This window comes from Elephas maximus, chromosome 6 (assembly GCF_024166365.1).
Source record: "Elephas maximus indicus isolate mEleMax1 chromosome 6, mEleMax1 primary haplotype, whole genome shotgun sequence".
NCBI classification, from domain to species: Eukaryota; Metazoa; Chordata; class Mammalia; order Proboscidea; family Elephantidae; genus Elephas; species Elephas maximus.
The window spans coordinates 63942647-63965625 of NC_064824.1; the positions used below are offsets into that span (position 1 = coordinate 63942647).

Consider the following 22979-nt stretch of genomic DNA (forward strand, 5'->3'; position numbering starts at 1 on the left):
AGAGGGAGTTATCCAGGTCCCAGGTCTACAGAAAATTTTCATTCCTGTTGTGTCTCTCCCTCTTCATCCCGAGTGTCGACCCCAAACTCTCAGTTAACATGTTCTGGGCACTGATTCCTTCAAGCAGCGGTTCAGAATGGTCTAGAATTAGACTGCCTAATTTGAGTTCCAGCCTTCCCAGATGTGTGACCTAGGACAGACATCACTTCAACCAAGCCTTAGTTTCTACATCTGTAAGGTGGGAATTCTAGTAGCAAATATATCAGAAGGTTATTATGAGGATTCATTAATTCAATAAATATTGAGCATCTATTTTCTATACCAGGCACTTTGCTAGGTATAGAGAGTACAGTAATTCCTGCCTTCAGAGAGTTTATATTCTAGTGTGATAGAAATATACAAGTGAACAGGAAAAACATCAAGAAGTAGTAAGTGCTACCTAGAAACCTTAAAAAGGATATGGAAAAAAAAAAAGATGATAGAGTGACAATATGGCTACTTCAGGTTGTAGACCTGGCACACTTAGGTGACGATAAACTGATACCTGAACGAAAAGGAAGAGCAAGTCTAGGAAAAGCAGCTTAGAGACAGGGAAGCAGGTGAGATGGGAGAGGAGAGGAGGGAGAGAAATGGAGAATTCCAGGCAGAGGAGGGTAGGGCAACAGTGTGTTGTTCAAGATGGACTAAATGAGGTAAGGCCTGTCAGGAATCTAGCTTAATGCTTGGGGGGCAGTTGGAGAGTGGGTGGAGAATGAACGAGAATGACAAGTTTCTAGGGCAACTTACTTAAACTTTTCATCTCTCTTTGGACCGCCTTTTCTCTTTTCCTCTGTGAAAGTTCTTTTCCTCAGTTGCAATTACTACTTGGCGCTGCTCCATTTATAATAAATTCATAAAGCTACAATTTTTTTAAGGGCCTGAGTCAGATTCATTATCGTATTACAATCTCTCGTTTAAGGCCCACGATAACCTGTGGCAGGTATTATCCTTATATGCTTACGAATGAGAAAACTGAAACTCAGAGAGCCTACGTAACTTCACAAAGATGAAACATTTAGTAATTTAAATCCAGCCAGTCTGAGTTCAAATCGATGTTCTTAACTGCTGCACTGCACTGCTCCTCACGTAGACCTCTCTTTAGTAGTTTCCACACTGCTAAGAACTGTCCAGTCCACTTAGTTCATCTTGTTCAGGTCTTGTTCAATTACTTAGCTCTGCTATAGAATTTCAGGCAAGAGCACTTACTAGTTCCATATGCTAGCCAGATGCAGACAAGACAATTTTTGTCTAGAGACATGACCTCTAGAAGGCATCTTAATATAGCAAATAGTGCATATAGGCTTTGGAGTCAGCTGGACCAGTATGGAATCCAGGTTCTGACACTTAGTATGTGACCTTTCATTAAGCCTGAGTCTCATTTGCTTCATCTGAAACTAGTATTTTCTGGTGAGTTGGGTGAGAATTAAGACATAATATAAGGGAAGTCCCTAGGAATTGCATCTAATAAACAGCAAGTGCAAAGTAAATGGTTGCTTAAGAAAAAACAGAATCCTCATTATACAGATAGGAAAGCTGATTTGGAAAAGTCTTACTGGCAGAACAGATGCTCTCCTTTCTCTATCCAATTTCCATGATTCTAGCACCTCGTGATGCAAGTTAACTAGAACTACTAAAGACACTCTGTTATAGGAGTCCTGAACAATGTCCATTCGGGCTGATTTTTTTTTTTTCTTTTGAATTAAAGACAAAGAGATAATTTGTCACAGCTTCAATCTGTAAAACAGGGATAATAACACTATAATGTAAGTTTGTGAGGATCAAATGCAATGAGTCCTAGAAAAGTGTTTTAGCAGGTATGAAATGCTCCAAATTGCTATTAGTAAACATTTTTTGTGACATGCCATAGACAAAAGGTACGTGAAAGAGAAAAATGATTAAAATTTTATAACATATAATTGGCATTAAAAGGACTTTGGAAAATTGGAGAACTGATTAGAAATAAGAGAATGTTGTTTAGGAGAAAGAAACAGAATAATTTTAAAAAGCAGCAAATGACTTTTAAAGATACCTTTTGTTTATTGCAAATGCAAATAAAATTGAAGACTGTTTTTGGATTTTTTGTAGACAAAATGAAAAAATGCAGACCATAAATTAAAAATTAAAAATAATGTTACTGATTATAAGATTAGGTTAAATTCAGTATGAAGGGTGAAGCTGCTCTGGCCGGGGTGCTGCGAGGCATAGTAGGGTAAGCAGTCGCTTCTTCACATGGTGTGCTCTGTGACTCCCTGATTACCAAAAACATTTCGTCACCCTGTCCCCTTCTAGCAGATACTACAGTGTCTCAAATTACACCAAAAGGCCCAGTCTTCTGGGATAAGGATAAATATTGCTATAAGGGTTTACCTATTTAAACTGATTACAGACACTGATTATTTCTTAAGACCACATTGTCACTGAGAGCAAGAAGAGCGAGATCAACAAAAGGGAAATGCACACTCTCTATAAATATTCTTAAAAAAAAAAAAAAAAAATTTTTTTTTTTAAGGAAGTCACATTTTCTGCAATTACACGGGTAGCTTATGCAGATGTTGCAAAACTATACAAGCCATGAATTCATAAAATCTTTATTAAAATATATATTTCCTTTTCATAATTTACAATAAAATTTGCTCAAATCTTTGAAACAAGATAAAACATTACAAAAATTTTAACAGAGAACAATAAAGTTTTAAATATATTTCCTGAAATAACTAATACTCCATAAAAGAAAGATATAGGGTTATATTTAATTAATTAGATTTTAACAAAATACTCTATTGAATGGGTTATAACCTCTACCTTGGAGAGCCAAGTCTGTACCTAACCACAAGAGAGTCAATCAAATAGACCTGCCCTCATTCAACTTCTTCATGATAAAACATCAATTTGGCACAGCTCTTCATGTACAACAGCAACCTCTGCTGGAGAAAGGAAAGTATGCTTTTATTACAACACACTAAAAAAACTTATTTTGAACTGGAAGAGCTAAAAACCAGATTCCCTTCATTTCCTGTTTAATCAATAAATTAAGATAGTATTCAAGGTCTCAAAGACGCACGGGCCTTATCAAGTATATCCTTTCTGATTTTTGGATAAGTTGGATGTGCTTCAAGAACCTGCAAGATTTAAAAAAAATAAAACAAACAAGAACTTGTAATTAATTATCAAGTCCTAGGGAGCTACAAAACTTACTAGAAATGAGCATCATAGCAGAGACTTCATTGTACTAATACTATGACGATTACAATAACACTTTTTAAAAGTGATATAAGCTATGAAATAACTCATTCATATTAATAGTAATTAGGCAATAACAGTAAAATAAGAATATCATGTGGAAAATACAACAAATACATTATTTCTTTAATATATCAATTGCAGAAAATAATTATGTATCAATAATTTAAAACATTTTTATAATTTAGTTATTTATGAATTATATTTAATAAACCCTTAGAGAATGATTTTTAACCAGCAGCACACATCAGATTTACCTATAACAATTTTGAAACATACAAATTTCCAGGCCTACTGAAATCAGGGAGTCCTGGTGGTATAATGGTTAAGAGCTTGGCTGCTAACCAAAACGTTGGCAGTTCAAATCCACCAGCTGCTCCTTGGAAACCCTATGGGGCAGTTCTACTCTATCTTACAGGGTCGCTGTGAGTTGGAACCAACTCAGTGGCACCTAACAACAATAACAACAACTGAAATCAGGGGTGGGAAGAGGCACATTTAAAAAATAAAAAAAAACTCCGTAAATGATTCTATTATATAACCTTACATTAACGTATAACCTTAACCTTAATGAGAAATATTGACTTACAAAAAGCCTCAATAATCAATAGCTATCACTAAGGACAAGCATTTACTATAATGATGCTTATAATGATCCCACAGCTATCTGGGACAAGGGCCATTACATAATTCTTTTATACATGCTTGGAGTTCCTCTCAACATTTAGTATAATGCCTTGTATCAGTGATACGATGTACATATAAAGAAATTCTGTCATTGCTAACACTGCAACTTAAATATTTGCCATTTTAGGAAGCGATCAAGAAATGTAATTGACTGACTTCTGAATTACAGAAATACCTTTTATCTCTAATTTATAAATCGGAATTCTCCAATTATCAGACTCACACATATTCACAAGAACAATGACATAGAGAATATATGTAATCTTCAAATACTTTCTGACTCGAAGATTAAGTTTTATTTTTCTTTAAATACACATAAAAATATTGTTATTTTAGCTCAAATTAAAAACACGTTTGATTTACGTAAATGTTATTATTTTCTAAATTTTTAAAATAGCTAATCTCTCCAGGATGTATCTGATCAGTCATTTAGCTGAAATACTACATCCTCTACCTATGGAGAAGCCCTGGTGGTGCAGTGGTTAAGTGTCTGGCTGCTAAGCAAAAGGTCGGCAGTTCAAATCCACCAGCCGATCCTTGGAAACCCTATGGGGCAGTTAGTTCTTCTCTGTCCTATAGTGTCACTATGAGTTGGAATTGACAGCAACGGATTTGGTTTCGGTTTTCCACCTATGGATAAACGATATACTTATGATATGTTTACCATAGGCAAAGTTCATCTTAAGATTAACTAAAAGTAGAAAATTGTGCATCTGAAAATTCTGAAGAAATCTAAATTTAAGTATTTACCTGGTGACATACATCAATTGCATCCACATATTTTTTCCCTTTTAAATAATTAAATGCCAGTTTGTACCCTGTTAAGACAAAAAAAAAAAAATCATAATAAAATTTTACAGAGCACATTCCCAGTATACCTTTTTATGCCCTCTTCCTTAGTTTGCTTACTCATTAGAGGACTCTTAAGAGAGGTTGGTGACTGAACTGTGGTAGAGAGAAGCGATGTGACAATATAAGGTGGACTGGCATAAAAGCAGAACAAATAGAAAAGTAAATGGAGTTGGAACAAAGGATGGCCATGGACACATTGTAGGGTTAGAAGACTGCCATAACTGTCTATGACCTACTAGAAGTCTCATTTATTTTAGATTATAGTAAAAACTCATCATAGGGCAGTAAATGACAACACAGCTATTCAATTACACAGTGAAGATTTCAATACCTAACATGTCAGGCAAACTGGTTCCTCCAGTCATGAGGTTTACAATTTATTAGTAGACAAAAACATTGTTTATTTTGTATTTTTTTATTATTACTATTGTACTGTAGATGAAAGGTTTACAGAACAAACTAGTTTCTCATTAAACAATTAGTATGCATATTGTTTTTGTAACATTCTTGAACCAATCCCACGACATGCCAACAACACTCTCCCGTTCTTGAACCTTGGCTTCCCTATTACCAGCTTTCCTGTCCTCTCCTGCCTTCTAGTTCTTGCCCCTGGGCTGTTGTGCCCCTCTAGGAGAAAGACAATATTTAAACAATTACGTAAGTAAACATTTCATTTCAAAACTGAGATAAATGCTATGAATGAAAGATACAACCCAAGAGAGCTGTACTAAGGAACCTGGTTGGGGAGGAAGTGGGTGTCAGGGGATGTTTGAGATCTGAAGGATGAGGCATAAACCAGGCCAAAGGGATGGGAAGCAAGGACATGTTCAGGAACAGGGAACTGCCCATGTAAAGGCCAGTGCCAGTGGGAGGATATATAATGAACCAAAAGAACCTAAAATATATGGTGAGAGGGTGGAGCAGGTGGAAGGGTGGCACAGAGCAGTGGGTCAGTCTTCAGAAATTCTGTATCAGAGGCGGGGCCGAGATAGCAGAAGAGTCAGACAATTCCTGCAGTCCCTTTTAAAACAATGACCAGAAAAAACAAGTGAATCGATTATATATGAGACCTAGGAGCCCTGAACATCAAAGACAAAGTTGAGGATTCGGACTGAGCAGCAATGGCAGGGAGATTCAGTTCAGAAGCAGTGAAGAAGTACCAGACTTGAGCTAGCTGGCACCCGGCGGGCTAGATGGGCTGGCACAGGAGGGCTGAGGCAAGCAGGGGCACTCAGGGTGTGTTTCACCGCATCGGGAGGGACCGGGCAGTGGAGAGTCTGCAAGAGCCTCCAGAGCGGGGAGTTGGGGGTGGGGGTGGGATTCATGACATTTGACACTGCCTTGCTCATTAAGTAGGGTCCTCACCCACTCATATCAGGGGCCTGAGGCCTGGCGGCTTCACCCATTTCACCTAGCGACTAAGGACAGGGGTCCAAGGATAAGTGGTGCCTCCCAGTCCTTACAGCCAACAGCACTGGATGCCCAGTGTCCTGCTGCAAAACTCACCCACCTATGCACTCCAGGTGACTGGGACAGGCCTTTCACCTAGCACTCAGGGGCAGCCATCAGCCCCCTACCTTGCTCAGCACATAGCCCGCTACTGCAGCCAGATACCTGTGCCTACTCCAATCACCCCTACATAGCCCTGTCGCTCTAGGACTGTAGGCAAAAACCTGCACCACACAGTCAGTGGCTGAAGACCCAGATACCTGAACTGAATCCACACAAGAAAAGGAAATGGACTCCTGGGCTCACACACCTGGTAGCAGCTCTAACCACCTGGTGACAGGACATGAAAGCTTCAAAGACATCAATAACCAAAGTAGTTCATACGCCCAGCCTATCTGGGCATATCAAAACAAAACAAAAAGATAGGACACGGTAAGCAAACATCCAATAAATATAATAACTTCTGGAAGGCTCGGAAACATTCCGATCAATTACTAGTAAGAATTATCACAATTACTGATACAGAGATGTCATATTTCAAATATTGACAATTTAGAAGTTTTAAGATTTTCCTAAATGATCGTTGTTTAGTAAAAGAGTAAGCAAACTAAGGAAGAGATAAGTAACAGTGTCAGTGTGCTCCATCAATACGCTGTAACACAATACAAAGTAATAGGTAACTAATAAATAGTTCACCTTATCTCTTATGAAGTAAAGAACTTTGAAAGCTATTCTTTGTACCAAAACAAGTTATTAAAATTTCAATCAAATGCTTGAAAATAACTACTAGATAATATAATCAGATGGTAAGAGTCACCACAAAATGTAAGAAATAAGAATTATCTAAAATTTACAATATTTGCTTTTATACACATATGCATGCATGTAGAACTACCCAAGATGAAGAGAGTAAGTTTCGGAGAAGGAAATTCAATGTCATCACCATGGAATTCTAAAATAAATTAATAGAGTTGTGACATTTAAAAAAAGGAAAACAACTGAAGTGTCATTTAAATATTGCTGACATGGGAACTAGAACAAAAAACCTGGACTTAGTTTTAGTTTCTAGCTTCCCATTTAGTATTGGGACCTTAGGCAAGTCACTTCGCCTGTCAATTTGTTTCCTCATTTATAAAATGGAAATACTCCTCCTTTTTTTAGTATAATTTTAAAAATCAAATGACATATACCTCTTGTGAAATGATTTTAACAACTTCAGAGCACCACACAAATATCAGCAATGACTTTTTTTTTTTTTTTCCCTGTTTAACACTGAATTAGAATTACAGAATTTTAATAGTGGAAGAATTTTGATAGATCATCTAGCTCAAAATATTTGAGAGAGAACAAAAGGGCTAGAAAAGGCAAGAAATTTACGTTACAGCTGCAGTGTACCTGTCAAACTTTTAAGAATTCAATTATGTGGGATGAGGGGGAGAAGAGAGAAACAGAAAGAGAGAAAGAAAACAAATAAGGTAGTCTACCACTTGTCCTCTACCCGAGAACAAGCATGAAGGGAGAAGCAGGGACCTCATTTCCTGGTGCCTTTCACAGTGAAAACAGTTAAGCCTGAAACCACCAAGCCTGAATTCTATAGAACACGACCATGATTTTAAGAGTTTTCTGTCAAATGAAAAAGTGAAATGCATTGTTAATTTGGCCAGGCATTGGCTACCTTAAGGAAGAAACAAAATAATTCACTAAGGGTCTCAAAGAAATGCTTACTAACAAAAAGCTGGAGGAACTGATAAAACCATCTATAAAAACCAAAGACGACGCAATGAAACCATTTGTGAGCTGGATCTGTAAATTTGCTGAAGTCTTCCAAGAAACACAGCATTTACATTTTTTAACTTCTAAATGCAATCCTTCTGTGCAGTAGTGTCAAAACTACATATATTTTAATGGTATTTAAGCTATTTTTATTTTAACAAGTTGATTTTAGGCCCCATTTTCTATGTAACCTGAATTCCTGGGAATGAAGAACACCATCAGCACATGTGAACTCCTTTGCTCTGTACCTGTCCAGTAAAATAACGGGTCCTGGAACAACATTAGATGCGGGGAAGAACTGAACTGATTGCAATTAAAGTGAAGGTGACCCAGCTGACTGCAAATTAGATCTGAGCCCAAACTGTGACATGGCTGCTAAAAACCATCTCAGGCTGAATTAACAACTAGAAACTACTTAATCAAAAATAAAGATTGATTACACCTACAATTAGCCAAATCGTATGTAAGAACTTGTTTATTTCTGGTTACAACAGGTCAAGGGGTACATGGACAAATAGAACAGCATTTTCAAAACTTCTTTGGCTGTAAAATTCAACACCCTACACCCAGATTGTTTCTTTTTTTTAACAATAACTATTAATATCTCTTTAAGTATTCCAAAACACGGTTTGCGAAACACTACTTTAGAGATTCCAGGAGACAACAATGACGAAGGTGAAAGACTTGGAACCATGTCTTATGGAGGCTGCACAAGCAATTAAGGCTGATCTTGAAGAAGAGAGGCTTTAGGAGACACATGAGACACATCTGCGATAAACAGACCATTATCTGTAAGAAAGGAGGTCTGGTGGAGTGGTGGCTAATTGCTCGGTTGCTAACTGAAAGGTCAGTGGGTTGAACCTACCAGCCATTCTGCAGGAGAAAGATGTGGCAGTCTGCTTCCTTGGAAACCCTATGGGGCAGTTCTGCTCTGTCCTATAGAGTCACTATGAGTTGGAACTGACTCGGTGGTAATGGGTTTGGTTTTTTTTTGGTTTCCATCTGTAAGAAGGAAAGGGTAGTGTGGGTTGCTCCAAAAACAGACCTAGGTGGTTTCCATGAAGCCTATTTCAGCTCAATATGAAGAAACACAAGAAGAGCATGACATGAGCACTCTCACAATTCCAGATGTCCATTTGTTAGGGACTTTGTAGACTGTTGCTGTTGTTAAGTGCCATCGAGTTGATTCCTACTCATAGCGATCCTATGTACAACAGAACAAAACACTGCCCCGTCCTGGGACATCCTCACAATCCTTATTAGGCTTAAGCTCATTATTTTAGCCACTATGTCAATCCATCTCTTTGAAGGTTGTCGTCTTCTTTTTCACTGACCCTCTACTTTACCAAGCATGATGTCCTTCTCCAGGTACTGATCTCTCCTGATAAAGTCCAAAGTATGTGAGACATAGTCTCGCCATTCTTGCTTCTAAGGAGCATTCTGGTTATACATCTTCCAAGACAGATTTGCTCATCCTTTTGGCAATCCATGGTATACTCAATATTCTTCATCAACACCACCATTCAATGGTGTCAATTCTTCCTCTTCTTTATCGTTGTCCAGCTTTCACATGCATATGAAGCGACTGAAAACACCAGGGCTTAGGTCAGGTGTGCCTTAGTCTTCAAGCTGACATCCTGGCTTTTTAACACTTTAAAGAGGTCTTTTGCAGCAGATTTGCCCAGGGCAACACGTCATTTGATTTCTTGACTGCTGCTTCCATGGGTGTTGATTTTGGATCCCAGTAAAATGAAACCCCTGACAACTTCAATCTTTTCTCCATTGATCATGATGTTGCTCATTGGTCCAGTTGTGAGGATTTTTGTTTTAAGTTGAGGTATAATCTATACTGAAGGCTGTGGGGTCTTTGATCTTTAACAGTACGCGTCTCAAGGCCTCTTCACTTTCAGCAAGCAAGGCTGTGTCATCTGCATAGCCTAGGTTCGTAATGAGTTTTCCTCCAATCCTGATGTCACATTCTTCTTCGTACGGTCCAGCTCCTCAGATTATCGGCTCAGAGTACAGACTGAATGGGTATGGTGAAAGGATACAACCTTGACACACACCTTTCCTGACTTTAAACCACACAGTATTTCTTTGTTCTGTTCAAATGACTACCTCCTGACCTATGGACAGGTTCCTCATGTGCACAATTAGGTGTTCTGTAATTTCCATTCTTTGCAATGTTATCCATAATTTGTGATGATCCATACAGTAAAATGCCTTTGCATAGTCAATAAAACATACCTTTCTGTATTCTCTGCTTTCAGCCAGGATTCATCTGACATCCGCAATGATATCCCTGGTTCCACGTCCTCTTCTAAATCTGGCTTGAATTTCTGGCAGTTCCATGTCAATGTCCTGCTGCAGCCACTTTTGAATATCTTCAGCAAAATTTTACTTGCATTTGATATTTTTCGATAATTTCCACATTCAGTTGGGTCACTTTTCTTTGGAATAAGCATAAATATGGATCTCTTCCAGTTGGTTGGCCAGGTAGCTGTCTTCCAAACTTCTTGACGTAGATGAGTGAGGTCTTCCAGTGCTGCACCTGTTTGTTGAAACATCTCAACTGGTATTCCATCCATTCCTGGAGCCTTGTTTTTCACCAATGCCTTCAGTGCAGCTTGGACCTCTTCCTTCAGTACCATCAGTTCCTGATCATATGCTACCTCTTGAAATGGTTGAACATTGACCAATTCTTTTTGGTATAGTGACTCTGTGTATTCCTTCCATCTTTTGATACTTCCTGGATGGTTTAGTATTTTCCCCATAGAAGTATTCAACACTGCAACTCAAGGCTTGTTTTTTCTTCAGTTCTTTCAGCTTGAGAAATGCAGAGCATGTTCTTCCCTTTTAGTTTTCTATCTCCAGGTCTTTGTATATGTCATTATAATACTTTACTTTGTCTTCCTCGAGCCACCCTCTGAAATCATCTGTTCAGCTCTTTTACTTCATCATTTCTTCCATTTGCTTTAGCAACCTGACATTCAAGAGCACGTTTCAGGGTCTCTTCTGATATCCATTTTGGTCTTTTCTTTCTTTCCTGTCTTTCTAATGACTTCTTGTTTTCTTCATTTATGATGTCCTTGATGTCATTCCACAACTCCTTTGGTCTTCTATCATTAATGTTGAACATATCAAATCTATTTTTGAGATGGTCTCTAAATTCAGGTAGGATACACTCAAGGTCCTATTTTAGCTCTCTGGAATTTGTTCTAATTTTCTTCAGTTTCAACTTGAACTTGCATATCAGTCCCTAGCCTTGTTCTGACTGATGATATCGAGTTTTTCCATAATCTCTTTCCACAGATGTACTTGATGTGATTCCTGCGTATTCCATCTGGTGAAGTCCATAGTACAGACATCGTTTATGTTGTTGAAAAAAGGTATTTGCAATGACAAAGTGGTTGGTCTAGCAAAGTTCCACCATGAGCTCTCTGGCATCGTTTCTATCACCAAGGCCATATTTTCCAACTATTGAGCCTTCTTTGTTTCCAACTTCTGCGTTCCAAACACCAGTAATTATCAATGCATCTTAACTGCACGTTCAATTAACCTCAGACTGCATAAGTTGGTAAAAATCTTCAATTTCCTCATCTTTGGCCTTAGTGGTTGGTGCATAACTTTCAATAATAGTTGTATTAACTGGTCTCCCTTGTAGGTGTATAAATATTATCCTATCACCGACAGTGTTGTACTTCAGGACAGATTTTAAAATGTTCTTTATGACGATGAACGCAATGCCATCCCTCTTCAAGTTGTCATTCCTGGTGTAGTAAACCACATGACTATCTAATTCAAAATGGCCAATACTAGTCCATTTCAGCTCACTAATGCCTAGGATATGAATGTTTGTGTGTTCCATTTCATTTCTGACAACTTCCAATTTTCCTAGATTCATACTTTATACATTCCACGTTTCGATTATTAACAGATGTTTGCAGCTGTTCTCATTTTGAGTCATGCCACATCAGCAAATGAAGGTCTCGAAAGCTTGACTACATCCACGTCATTAAGGTCGACTCTACTTTGAGGAAGAGGCTCTTCCCCAGACGTCTTTTGAGTGCCTTCCAACCTGAGGGGTTCATCTTCTGGCACTATATCAGGCAATGTTCCATAGTAATTCATTAGGTTTTCACTGACTAATTCTTTTCGGAAGTAGACTGCTAGGTCTTTCTTCCTAGTCTGTCTTAGTCTTCCAGACTAAGCTCACCTGAAACCTGTCCGCCATGAGTGATACTGTTATTTGAATACCTGTGACAATAGCTTTCAGCATCACAGCAAGATGCAACCTCCCACAGTACGACAAATTGACAGACTAGCATTTCTCAAACTAATGTTCCACAAACACTCAAACTAGAAGATGCTTCTAGACTTACAGGAGGAAAAATGTTCCATGGTCACAATATACATTAGTGTTTAAAGGGTCTGAGAAGTCCTAGAGTACAGACACTTGTATAACTTGATTTAACACAATCTTTTCCTACATGACTGACAATGGAACACTTTTTTCCATACTACCATTTTGGAAACAGCATAGAGGAAAGGGAAAGAGAGGGGTAGAATTAGTCTAGACATACTCTAAGGTGACTGAGCACATGGTTGAACTTCAGGAAGTTATACTTAATAACTACCAGCAGCTAAGAATCTATTACAGAAAGTCCCCAGGTCATGAAGGAGATCCATTTCTAAATCTGTCTTTAAGTTAAATGTATACGTAAGTCGGAGTATGTACATATGGTTCTTATTTTGCATCAGTTAGTCAAATGTTTGTCTTTGTATACAGTATATATTTTACCTTTTTATGCATGTGAAACACTTAAATACTTTCAATCCGCTCGATGTTTTCAGGAACGTCACAAAGTAGTACACGCGACCATTATTATGAACCATTGTATTTAGTTCAAATTTTTAATATAATAGACTTTATGGCAGTCTGTTCTCAAGCATGAGTTGTCCGTAAGTCAGATGTTTCTAAGTCAGATGTTTCTTTCCAGAAAGGTTCACAAAAGTTACTTTTACTGTATATTTAGTTTTGAAATCAATTAAATACAGTTAAAGATTTATAAATAAAATGCAAGTTTGTTGTGAAAGTGTCTAATCTGTTACTCACCTACTGCTGGATTTGTCTGATTGCCATGTTTCCAAGCCATCTCATAGTTTAAGGCAGCATCTGAATATGCTTGTTCTTTCTCCATAATGTATCCCATATATTCATAAGCTTTGCAGCAAGACTGAAAAATGGAAAATATATGAATAGATTAAACTCAATACCACTAAGATTTTATGGGATATTTATGACTATAGAGATCAACCATATCAACCTATTTAAATGGCACATAAAACAATGGTTTTCTACCTTGACCGAGCAATCAAATCATCTATGCAACATCGTAAAATTAATAAAAGATTCCGATGCTAAGCTACATCGCAAGCCTAAAGAATCAGGATTTACCAGGGAAAGAGGCGAGGACATGTGTATTTTACACCCACAGTGTGTACGTGTGTGTCTGTGTTGTCTCAGTCCAAGTGGATCCAAGTAATACTTGGATCTATAAACAACAGCCATGGAAGCAGCAGTCAGGAAATCAAACGACACATTGCATTGGGTAAATCTGCTGCAAAGCACCTCTTTAAAGTGTTGAAAAGCAAAGATATCACCTTGAAGACTAAGGGGTGCCTGACCCAAGCCATGGTATTTCTGGTCGCATCATATGCACGTGAAAGCTGGACAATGAATAAGAAAGACCGAAGAAGAATTGACGCCTTTGAATTGTGTGTTGGCAAAGAATATTGACTATACCATGGACTGCCAAAAGAATGAACAAATCTGTCTTGGAAGAAGTACAACCAGAATGCTCCTTAGAAGCAAGGATAGTGAGACTGCGTCTTACATACTTTGGACGTGTTGTCAGGAGGGATCAGTGGAGGACATCATGCTTGGCAAAGTGCAGCATCAGTGGAAAAGAGGAAGACCCTCAATAAGATGGACTGACACAGTGGCTCCAACAATGAGCTCAGGCTATATAACAATTGTTTAAGGATGGCACAGAACCAGGCAGTGTTTCCTTCTGTTGTGCACGGGTTCCCTATGAGTTGGAACCAACTCGACGGCACCTAACAACACCACCACTGTCTCAGTCATCTAGTGCTGCTGTAACAGGAATACCACAAGTGGTTGGCTTTAACAAACAGAAGTTTACTCTCTCTGTCTTCCCCTAGACTAGAAGCTTCTCTGTCTAGGAATCCTGGGTCCAAAGGATGAGCTCTGTTCCCGGCACTGCTTTTTTGGTGGCATGAGTTCCCTGTCTCTCTGCTCACTTCTTTCTTTTATATCTCAGAAGAGGTTGTCTCAAGACACAATCCAATCTTACAGTTGAGTTCTCCCTCACTAACACAACTGCCACTTAGATGACGGCACTGGGCTTTTGGGTAACATCATAGAGGTAGGATTTACAACACAGGAAAATCACATCAGATGCCAAAATGGTAGACAATCACACAATACTGGGAATCATGGCCTAGACAAACTGATATACATATTTTGGGGGGACACAACACAACCCATGACACACATATTTTTTATTATGAATAATTTCAAATACATACAACTATAGGGGTAACAGTATAAATGAAATCCATGAACCCATAACTTAGCATCAACAATTCACTCATGACTAATCCTGTTACATTGGTTTCCCTTCCACTTCTGCCTTTATGTATTATCAGAAAATCTTCATTTTTGTATCAACTCATCCAAAAATATTTTCGTGTGCATTTCCAAAAAATAAGGACTCTTTCTTTAAACATAATCACAATTTATCCTTAGTATCACCAAATATCCAGCCAGTATTCAAATTCTGAATTTTCTCAATAGCATATTTTTTTTTACAGTTTGTTAGAATAATGATCCGTATAGGTCCACACTTTGTGGTTGGCTGGAATGCTTCTCAAGTCTCTCTTTCCATTGTATGTATATGCAACATTTTGTTTATCCATTCATCTGCTGATAGGCACTTGAGTTGCTTCCACCTTTTGGCTATTGTGAATAATACTGCAATGAACATTGGGGTACAAATATCTCTGAGTCCCTGCTTTCAATTATTTTGGGTATATACCTAGGAGTGGGGAATTGCTGGGTCACATGGTAATTCTATGTTCAACTTTTTAAGGAACCACCAAACTGTTTTTCACAGAGGTTCAACATTTTACATACCCGCCAGCAATGGACAAGGACTTGAATTTCTCCAAATCCTCCTCAGTACTTATTTTCCCATTTTTTGGTAGCAGCAATCCTAGTAGGTATGAAGTGGTACCTCATTGTGGTTTTGATTTGCATTTCCCTCATGACTAGTGGTGTTCAGAATCTTTTCATGTGCTTATCGGCCATTTGTATATCTTCTTTGAAGAAATTCTTTTTCAAGTCCTTTACGCATTTTAAAATTCCAGTCTCTTTTAGTCTAAAGGTTTCCTCGCCATCTTTTTTTTTTTTACAAATTATTTGTTAACAGAAATCAGAATGCTTGCCTAGATCTAGTTGACTGCATCCCAGTGGTGTTACATAGTATGTTCCTATTTTGTTGATATTTCCTAGAAATTGTAATTAGGTGATTTTGATTTGGGAGAAGAAGGGAGGAACTATAGATCAGTGCATGCAGAGCCACACTGGAGTCTGGGGTAAAAGGAAAATGTTTACCTCTCTATACACATTTATGTATTTTCTTAATTGCTCACTTTTTCTAGAACAATTAAGAATATCAAAAAAAATGAAAAGTAGGTATATTAAAACTTATGAAATGTTTTAAAATTAAATATTTTATTTACACCCCAAATTAAATTTATTGTAATTTTTCTTTCCCGTCCCATTAAGAAATGGATATTGGTTCTTTTGCAGTTACGAGATGCGGTTACGAGATGGGGGAGGGAGGGAGGGTGGAAGAGGGTTATTTACTGATTAGATAGTAGGTAAGAACTACTTTAGGTGAAGGGAAGGACAACACTCCATACAGGGAGGTCAGCACAACTGGACTAAACCAAAAGCAAAGAAGTTTCCTGAATAAACTGAATGCTTTGAAGGTCAGCAAAGCAGGGGCAGGGGTTTAGGGACTATGGCTTCAGGGGACATCTAAGTCAATTGGCAAAATAAAATCTATTAAGAAAACATTCTGCATCCCACTTTGAAGTGTGGCGTCTGGGGTCTTAAACACTAGCAAGCGGCCATCTAAGGTGCATCAATGAGTCTCAACCCACCTGGATCAAAGGAGAATGAAGGACACCAAGCTCACAAGGTAATTATGAGACAGAAAGGGCCATGTGAACTAGAGATTACATCATCCTGAAACCAGAAGAACTAGATGGTGCCCGGCCGCAACCAATGACTGCCCTGGCAGGGAACACAACAGAGAACCCCTGAGGGAGCAGGAGAGCAGTGGGATGCAGACCCCAAATTCTCATAAAAAGACCAAACTTAATGGTCTAAGACTAGAAGGACCCTGGCGGTCAGGGTCCCCAAACCTTCTGTTGACCCAAGACAGGAAACATTCCTGAAGCCAACTCATCAGACATGGATTGGACTGGACAATGGGCTGGAGAGAGATGCTGATGAGGAGTGAGCTACTTGCATCAGGTGGACACTTGAGACTATGTTGGCATCTCCTGTCTGGAGGGGAAATGGGAGGGTAGAGAGGGTTAGAAACTGGCCAAATGGTCACGAAAAGGAGAGACTGGAAGGAGGGAGTGGGCTGACTCATTAGGGGGAGAGTAAATGGGAGCATATAGTAAGGTGTATATAAGTTTAGATGTGAGAGACTGACTTGATTTGTAAACTTAAAGCACAATAAAAATTATTATAAAAAAAGAAATGGATATTGGGGCACACATTCTGCCTTTTGCTTCAGGCTCCAATATGGTTCGGCACAGCACTGTCAAATCCTCTTTATTTATTGAACATTTTAATACTTTGTTCATCATGAATTTCTTTTTAATTTTTTAAAAAACTGCATTAAAACATTATCTTTTTTTTTTTTTTTTGATCACTGAGTTTTTTGGTGCGCCCTTAAATTTTGAAACTAAAGCAAGTACTTTCCTCACCTCACTGCAGTCCAGGACCCTTGTAAGTATCAGGAGGTACATAATGTCTGATTCTTTCTCTATGAAGCTATCACAAAGTCATTAATTCATCAGGGTAGAAAAATGGTGATACTCTTATCATTCATTGTTTATTATCTAGAAAGCACTTATAATGAGAAACTTCTTCTCTATTTGGTTATGCAGTAGTACAGTTCAGGCAGGAAAGGCAAGATAAATGCTTAATTTTACCCTTTATTTGCCAGAGTTAGAAATAACAGTAAATCCATAAGCATAATTGTGGTGATGAAACAGAATTCTTTTTTCTATTTTGGATCTTTGTGAACTAACAGATTTAAATGTATTTGATGTATTTTAGTCCATTGTAGTTATTATTCTTATTTAAACTGTTCCAACTCTGGCTAGCGGAAGTGTCTTCAGATTGGTTCCTGAGTCCTTCACGGGACTATAATCATAGTTCCTTACCATCTGGTATGACAAGACAGTCTAGTGTCATCTATCTTTCCTGCTCCAGGTCCGGTTCGGTCACTTCTTTATTTTTTAACTCCATACTTCAAGGTTTCTAAGCTCTAGTTTCTGGATCTTGTGCTTCCAGTATCTACATGTCTTATCAGCAGGACTGAAATCTCTGAAGTAGCCATCATATTCAACCATGTAATGTCAGCATTCCAGCAAACTGAAATTCTTAATTTAATTTCCACAACCTTAATTTCATTTGCAATCTTGCTTAAGCTTAGACCAAGCATGTATGGGTCAGCTATTCTTTGGCAGTTTAGATTTTTCAAAGTCTATTAATGAGCCTCCTCTGTTTCTTAAGGCCAATTTAACTTAAAATTGCATGTGATTGATCATTTAGAATATAAATTCACAAATGGTTTGATGTTTTAGGTTTTTAAGGTTCCTAAGAAAGTAGCTTAATAGTATCGGATGATCATAACTCATCTTTTAGAAAAACAAATGATCCATTTGTAATCTAATTTACTCCAAGATAATAATATACAGGTATAATATGATTAAGATTTTGAAGTAACTGATATTAATCTGTAAAGATAAATATTCTCAAGTTTTCAAGTAAATTATTTCTCCGTAAATGACAACACAAATTCTTAACTTAAAAAATTATTATTTTAAGAAGCCATACTTTTTTTTGTAATTGAAACACCAAAATGCAGTGTTCAGTAAAAAACCCTTTATTTCTCAGGGCTTTCTTTTTTACCTAAAGAGAAGGACTTTTTATTAAATCAATCAAATTGAAAGCTAAAAATATTTTTTCCTCCACAAAATATTATGCACAGTGTATTCTACAATGTGGAAGTGACATGCAGCTGCAGTAAAGTCATCAAGAGTATTTTCTAAAAAGAGGGACAGACGTCTGCAATTAATGTTCTTCTGCAATTTTCATTAGTTCTGGAATGAGATGGATAATCACAGGCAAACGCTTAACATTCCAAAAACACTTCCGGTAAGTAGGGCATCACCACAGCTGAAACTTGAAACCTGCATAAATCATTTTTCCTTTACTGTCATGGGCAAATGGCTTCTTTCTCATTATTAATGTTTATCTCCTGATTGTGTAACAGAAATCATTTAATTTCAAAAACAAACAGGAATCCTTGGAAATGAATCAATGCTCTACAATAATCTATTATAAAAAGCCTATACAACAAAATCTAAAAATTATCTTTCACCCTTCAATCAACCTACCCTATTATGACGCAGGCACCGTTTTAATAGCTCCTCAGCCATGTCGTATTTTGCTGATTGAATATAAATATCAGCAAGTAGCAGCCAGCTCTTCTCAAACTCCTCAGCATCAATAGGATTCCAACTCATTTTTGCAATCCGCTTTAGCTGGTTTCTGGCTCTTGGAGTCTGTTTCAAGATCATATAAGCTGTTGCCATTCCCAGAAGTGCTGGAATATGATCTTTCTGTAAGAAAACAAAACTTCATACTCCCAGATACACAAACATTTAACTGTTCTGTTTGAAAGGAAAAACGTGTGGACAGTAGCAGGCACTACATGATGTAAGTGCTGGCCGAGGAATGCGATTTCTGGTTCCATCACAGATGACTGTGACTCTCGTCCTGTGAAACTATGGTCCAGAGTACTGTGACTACGGTATGGTAGAGATAATCCAATAACTACACAGATATCATAACCATACAATTCCAGACAATTAGTCTGAACCAGTTATTAATGAGATTGAGTGGCTAATATGATTTTGTGCAAAAACAGACAAAAATAAACAAAATTTTATTTCAAAATAATTCTTATTGACTAGTTTGTGTTTAAGAGTCATTCTGGTTCCTTAGTTCTTCCACCTGCAATCAGGAATAATAACAAAAAGAATTATTCACCCCCAAATGATGATGATATTCCTTATCCACATTGATTTCTATCACTTTCTTTTCTTTTTATTCAAAAGGCCTCTCCTCCCAATGAAGTTTGACTAATGAAACGTTATAAGGCATGTAATTAATTTAACCACTTGGAAATCATATGAAATAAGCTCGTGCCTTAAAATATGCCTTTAGATTTGGAGTCTGCAACTTCCTGATAGTGTCTGTAAAACATGATATTCTTTTAGAACAGAGTTTAAGGTCAGAAAATGTCACAACAAGCTAACAAGAGCTGGTATAAAATAGGGGCTCTTGCTACCTATCAAGAAAACTAACTTAACTAGGCAATAACGTGTATGGACCTGATAAAGCTGGGGTACTTCTTAAAGTTTAGCAGAGGGTTTGGGATGTTTTTATAAAGAGGAAGCATTGTTTAAAATACAAAAAAAAAAAAAAAAACTCTAGAATAAAGAGGGACAATTTATTAGTGCTTGACGAAAACAGCTTTTAGGAATATAAAATTTCCTTGGCTCCAACTATATGCTCATCAGTAATCTTCTAATGTACAATTTGTTTTCCTAAGTAAGGTATGGTAAAAAGGTTCCATTTGAGTTTCAAATCCAATCAACTGGTAGCAGCTATCAGGAGCACTGTGTTGAGAATTTTAAAAACATGCCCACCATAGTGCTAGAAGGGGAAAGAAAATAGAGGCTTCTTAAGTAATTGTCAGCCAAGTCCCACGATGGCCTAACAAGAGTTCTTTGAAAATGTCTCACATTTATTCACATAGTAAAAACACCTAACACTATACATTAAAAAAAACAAGCTCTCTAAATTTAAAATCACATACCTTGAGTTTGATTAGAATAAATCAATTCCTCATAGCTTGATGACTCCTGAGTGAACTAAAAGAACAGTTTCTAAAATTTGCAACCCTGAGTTCTAACCTCTGCACATTAGACCCATGATGTCTTTTCTAGCGTAGGCATCCTAAAACGTTCAGCCAGCTATTCTCTGTCTTTCATTCTCCATTACTCTAAACTGCAATCATTTTAGACCACAAAAGACAAGATTTAGATGTGGACAATATACGTGCACCATAAACAATATACTTTCATGGTTCAAGGTGATGTGATGAAACGAGTAGAAACACTTTAGTTTAGGCTTTGTGTATCTTTCACGATTTCCTCCCAAGACCTCCTGCCATATGCCTCTTTTTCAATCAATCTGAATCTCTCATAGCACTATGAATATACCCTCTGCTTTCCTGCCTCCCTGCCTGCCTTTCACATTTCCCCCTTTACCTAGAGTGAGCTTCCTCCATCTTTCCCTGTGAAAACTGTTTACCCTGGTTCTTCTTAAATGATACTTTCTCTACAAAAGGGTCTATCTACTCTCCTTATATTGTCTCCTACAGCACTTCTATTTGCAACTTTAGGATAGAATGCAATGTATTTTGCTTTGTATTACAGCAGCATGCTTGTCTCATCTTCCTGAGGCTATGAAAAATTTGAAGAAAGGGACTATACATTGTCTATCTTTGTGATTCCCACTGTGCTCCGTACACACTGCTCAATAAATATTCATTATACTGAATATAGGCAACCTAAAAAGGCATTCGACTGTGTGGATCATAACATATTATGGATAACATTACAAAGGATGGGGGTTACAGACACTTAACTGTGTTCATGTGGAACCTATATATAGACCAAGAGGCAATCATTCAGACAGGACAAGGGGACACTGCATGATGTAAAACGAGGAAAGGTGTGCATCCAGGTTTTATCTTTCCACCATACTTATTAAGTCTGTATGCTGAGCAAATAATCCGAGAAGCAGGACTGTATGAAGAAGCATGTGGCATCAGGATTGGAGAAAGACTCATTAACAACCTGCGATATGCAGATGACACAACCTTGCTTGTTGAAAGTGAAGAGGACTTGAAGTACTTACTGATGAAAATCAAAGTCTACAGCTTTCAGTATCGATTACACCTCAACAGAAAGATAACAATAAATTCTCACAACTGGAACAATAAGTAACACTATGATAATCAGAAAATATTGAAGTTGTCAAGGATTTCACTTTACTTGAATCCACGATCAACACCCACGGAAGCACCAGTCAAGAAACCAAACAACGTGTTGCACTGAGCAAATCTGGTGCAAAAGACCTCTTTAAAGTATTAAAAAGCAAAGATGTCACTTTGACAACTACAGTGCACCTGATCCAAACCATGATATTTTCAATTGCTTCATAAGCACGTGAAACCTGGACAGTGAATAAGACCAAAGAAGAACTGACACCTTTGAATTACAGTGCTGGCGAAGAATACTGAATATACCACTGATTGCTAGAAAAACGAAAAAATGTGGATTAGAAGAAGTACACCCAGAATGCTTCTTAGAAATGAGGATGACGAGACTTTGTCTCACATATTATGGACATGTTATCAGGAGGGACCAGTCCCTAGAGAAGGAGATCATGCTTGGTAGAGGGTCATGAAAGAGAGGAAGACCCTCAATGAGATGAACTGACATAGTGGCTGCAACAACAGACTCAAGCATAATGATCATGATGCTGGCCCAGGAGCGGGCAGTGCCTCGTTCAGTTGTTGCTATGAGTCACGATCGACTCAATGGCACCTAACAACAACAAACATAAGTTAAAAGAAAAAAAAAACACACACAAGATAAAATTCAGTTTTTATAAAATTTCAGCTCATGCACCAGTTTTTGGATAACAAATAAGCTGGTTAGTAGAACGGATTTCAGGATAGTATTATTACCAGTCACAAATGTAAGAATGGAAAAAAAAAAATGCAGTCCCATCAACATAGAAAACCGGTGTAGTTTTTCTAGGCAACAGTTGTAATGTAACTCACTGCTTCTGGCTTTCTCTCTCAAATTTCACAGTTGAAACAATAGGTTTGCTCAAAATAACCTTGCTCATTGTTATATGACAGAATGCCACTTCACAATATTCAGCAGCTGTGACACTTGACTTGAAATTGTGCTTTATGTTCTTACATTTTCTTAGACATATATGCTTGTCCTACTGCTGCTCTCTGCTCATTCAGCAGCTGTCATCCATCTTCTACACAACCAGTTCAGCAGAGCACACACCTGAGAACACTGCTCCAGTGTCTGTAGAAGGACTGTGCTCTGACGTTACTGCTGGTGATGTTACTTTGCTGTTTATTACTAGGGGAGGCTCAGTGATAATAAAGCTGCCACCTATATACTCGCACCCAAATGGCAATAGGAGTTGTAGTCTCCCAACTTCTTCAGCATCTGAATCTCCTCCAGGGTCTGGGCCTCCCTTTCAGGGAAAGAGAGGGTTACTGTAGGAGGGCTGTAGTAGTTTGCTATAACTGTGACCTTAGAACCACAAGAAAACACAGCAAAATTCTGTGTATTCTCTGAGAAACATAAAATGATTTGAGTTTTCAGTGGCCTAAGACATTGTAGAGTGGAAGAACAAATACAAAACCCGATGAGCATAC

At 37.8% G+C, this 22979-nt stretch overlaps 1 protein-coding gene across 1 annotated transcript in view; it reads right to left on the reverse strand.

Moving 5' to 3' along the window:
• Nucleotides 1-2618: 2618 nt before the first annotated feature.
• Nucleotides 2619-22979, reverse strand: part of TTC21B (tetratricopeptide repeat domain 21B) — a 77207-nt gene continuing 56846 nt past the window's right edge. The window contains exons 26-29 of the mRNA XM_049887349.1: nucleotides 18835-19059; nucleotides 13157-13277; nucleotides 4717-4784; nucleotides 2619-3158 (exon numbers count right to left, since the gene is read on the reverse strand). Of these exons, the coding sequence (XP_049743306.1) occupies nucleotides 3081-3158; nucleotides 4717-4784; nucleotides 13157-13277; nucleotides 18835-19059 (492 nt within the window). The 3' untranslated portion in view covers nucleotides 2619-3080. The remainder of the gene's footprint in view (nucleotides 3159-4716; nucleotides 4785-13156; nucleotides 13278-18834; nucleotides 19060-22979) is intronic.